Here is a 3,143-nt window from a genome sequence, read left to right as displayed (position 1 = left end):
TTGTCAGAGAGGTTTTTATAATTCCATATGCCCAATGGTTCAAGGCATTATTCAACACCTTGGAACCTAAAGCTATAAAACAACATATGCTCAAGTGTTGATCTGATCTAAAACCAAGGGCCTTTTCACTGCTTCATGATTAGTATGTACCATTGGTGCTTGTTTTTAGTGACATGATGAAATGAATTCACCGGACCGCCATGTAAACCACACTCTCCCAAAAACAATTGGACAAACAAAAGGAATTGAATTTATGGAATGATGCACTTAACCTTCAATACTGAGTGTCAGGTGAAAACCTATCTCCATCATGTTGTCTCTGCAACAACTTCCTTGACATCTAGATTTACAATGCTCTCTTTTCCAAATAACATAAATCCAATGGTTGCCTGAAAGAAGAAATTATTCTCAATTTACTTTCAACCTCATTAAAAGTTAAAAGAATAGATTTACCCCAAAAGCATTTGTATTAAGGCATTAAACTTCCATTACTGTCTGTTCAAATTGGAAGTTGTGAACAAATTTTCCTTAGTTGCTGTTAATCACATGGAATTACTATTTGATATAATGGCGTACCTTTCCAGTTTTGTGATCCATATCTTTAAGACAGCCTGTGAACTCAGCAAATGGCCCAGACAAAACTCGAACAGAAGCACCGGGTGAAAGGAGCTTATCTTCTCCTGTTGATGGGCTAATCGCGATGGGTTCCATACCTTTTCTTAACCGCCTTTTGGGCTTACCATTTTTCACAGATCCTGTAACATCTCTGTATTCCGGATGCACCTCCCCATTGAAGAGCCCTCCTTGTTGCTCTTCTGCAAAGACTTGGTCAGCTTTTTCTTGCTCCTCTTTTGCTTGTCTATAAATCGCCTCCATATCTGAAGAAGAAACTGGCCTGGGCTTGTTGATCTGTCGTTTTCTGTAAGGAATAGAGAGCAGTTCCATATTATAGTGATTGGTATCCATTGGAGAACATGTGCATGAAAAAAAGTTAGGGGACTATAGGATTTCATAGCACACAATAAATTATGAGATAGAATTCTCCCCGACCAACTTGACTAGCAATTTCCATGTTAGTTTGAAAACTTGACATCGGTCAATTAGGCGCTAAAGTCATCACCTTAAAGGTGAATTAGACTAAAGTGATTAGGGCCTTTTTTCAGGGTTTAGTTCTGAAAAATACTAGCCTGAGATCTAAAGGTCAAAAGCTTTTATAACTGCAAGATTCCCTAAACTTATTCCTATGTCTGTGACAAGTAGTTCTCACAAGTTTATCGAATGAGAAAACAGGACTCTTACGTATTACCAACTTTGGATCCAATAAATCCACCAATGCCATCACATTCTCTGATGAAATCATGAATCTCCTTGTTCAGCACACATCTTAAGAAGACACACCCTGGAAAGAGGGGTTTGGGTTTAACTGAGTACGAGCCATTCTTTAACTTCCTTTTAACCCGGGTGGCAGGAGCATACACCTGAAAAGAAACAGTAAGATCTGCTATAAGAACCATCTATTTGGTCCAATTATGTCTGGACATTATGCTAAACTTTCAGCAGAAGAACTAAAATGAATTTTAATAATGAACGAAAAGGAATGAAAACATAGGAGGAGAGATGTGGTGCTGAATTATCTGTGTTTATGCTACTGTCTTCGGTAATCTTAGCAAAACAATAAGTTACAAGAAAGAAGTTAATCCATTCAATGAAACTAATGAATAAGAAGAAAAGGAGGGGAAGATTCCTTAAACACATTTTCAGTTGAAAACAAACATATATTGAAAATTTAACAAGCTTGGCAAGGAACTGGTTTGTTCTTTACTTTCTTCAAGTTCTCGTTGTAATTACAGAATAATAACAGTTTTTTAATTTTCCCCCTTTTTTCCTTTCTATTTTTCTATGAACAATCCAACTATCATTTACAGTTTACTTTTTTTTCTTTTTTCTTTTTTTGGATAATTAAGTATTTTGCCTCTAGTGTTTGGGTTTGTGGGGCGGCTTTCTTCTTCTTTCTCCCTTAATTTCTTTCATTTTTCATCTCTATCCTTCTTCCGGAGCTTTGCCTTCGTCAATTCTACATCACTGGCATAGATAAACCTATTAATAGTCCCTTTAACCACAATGTACAGACTATAAAGGAAATTCCGAATTTTTAACAAATTGCCCTTTGGCATTACTGAATGGATGAATAACTAAAAGCTTCATTGAAAACTCAAATAAACTGACTATAGAGAAGAAAACAAATAAATTGCTTCTTTTACAAACTTAAATCACAGAAGCCTAAGTTCCTAATCCAATTGCAAGTAGATCAGAAATTAAGGCTTCTAACATCATAATTGAAAGACAACGATAGCTGAATCACCTTAAAGTCGATGTCTGGGTAGCTTCTAGCAAGAGTTAAAGCGAGCCGTTCGGCGGGTTCCTGACCAGAAACCCGCGAAACCCGAACAACCCACCATTGAGGACCCAAGAGAGCAAGGTTGTCGAGGTTCAACTCTTCTGTCCAAGAAGCATACCTCTTCTTGGGCTTCTTCAAGAGTCTCTCCTCGACTTCTTCTCTCCAATTGGTGGCGTTGCTCTCTCTCCTCTGGTTCCTCAGCTGTCTCCTCTCCCGAGCTGTTAATTGTTCGCTATTAACCGAATCGCTAGTTGCAGATATCAAAGTTTTGTGATTTCTTCCATGAATGCGAAGGGATAGGAGAGGGTAAAGAGATTGTGGGAAGGATAGAGCAGGACGATGGCAGCAAGGACTCCATATCAGAAGCCCCTGCTTCATCTTCTAGCTTGTTGAAGAGCTTAATCTTAACGAGACGATTTGAGTTTCGCTTGTTTCATACTTTCAATAAGTTGAAATCGAACGGACATAATTGCCCCTAAACTCTTAGATAATGCTGGCGGCATAGATTGGGTCATAGACTTGTAATGGAATCAGAGAGAGGGAGGGTGGGGTCAATCAAGTTTTCAAGTTCAACACCGTCAGGGTGGGATGAGGGGAAAATAATCCACTTCAATTCCTTAAAACTGTGCGGTGCGGCAGTTCGGGGTGGAGATGCCGACACGAATCGTAATCTGTCTGCGGTTCACTGCCCGAACAACACCGTGCTGTCCCCTCATATGGGGGCACGAAATGATGACCTTACCCC

The 3,143-nt window shown here is 39.1% G+C and overlaps 1 protein-coding gene across 1 annotated transcript; it reads right to left on the bottom strand.

The window, feature by feature from the left end:
- Window positions 1-2,829, bottom strand: LOC122648566. The gene is made up of 4 exons (XM_043841777.1): window positions 2,363-2,829; window positions 1,300-1,478; window positions 577-919; window positions 1-389 (listed from the first exon to the last, which is right to left on the bottom strand). The coding sequence occupies exons 1-4, from the start codon at window positions 2,774-2,776 to the stop codon at window positions 309-311; spliced, it is 1,017 nt and encodes a 338-aa protein (XP_043697712.1). The 5' UTR covers window positions 2,777-2,829; the 3' UTR covers window positions 1-308.
- Between the last annotated feature and the right edge of the window lie 314 nt (window positions 2,830-3,143).

Source organism: Telopea speciosissima, chromosome 1, assembly GCF_018873765.1.
Source record: "Telopea speciosissima isolate NSW1024214 ecotype Mountain lineage chromosome 1, Tspe_v1, whole genome shotgun sequence".
NCBI classification, from domain to species: domain Eukaryota; kingdom Viridiplantae; phylum Streptophyta; class Magnoliopsida; order Proteales; family Proteaceae; genus Telopea; species Telopea speciosissima.
This window is presented reverse-complemented; position numbering and strand designations above follow the sequence as displayed.

What these genes read in the sequence shown, in the direction of transcription:
- LOC122648566 (XM_043841777.1), bottom strand. Translation starts at nt 2,776, where the DNA reads ATGAAGCAGGGGCTTCTGATATGGAGTCCTTGCTGCCATCGTCCTGCT. An exon ending in ACCCAGACATCGACTTTAAG is followed by an intron (nt 1,479 to 2,362) that starts GTGATTCAGCTA and finishes GTTTCTTTTCAG; the next exon opens with GTGTATGCTCCTGCCACCCG. An exon ending in GGATCCAAAGTTGGTAATAC is followed by an intron (nt 920 to 1,299) that starts GTAAGAGTCCTG and finishes TATTCCTTACAG; the next exon opens with AAAACGACAGATCAACAAGC.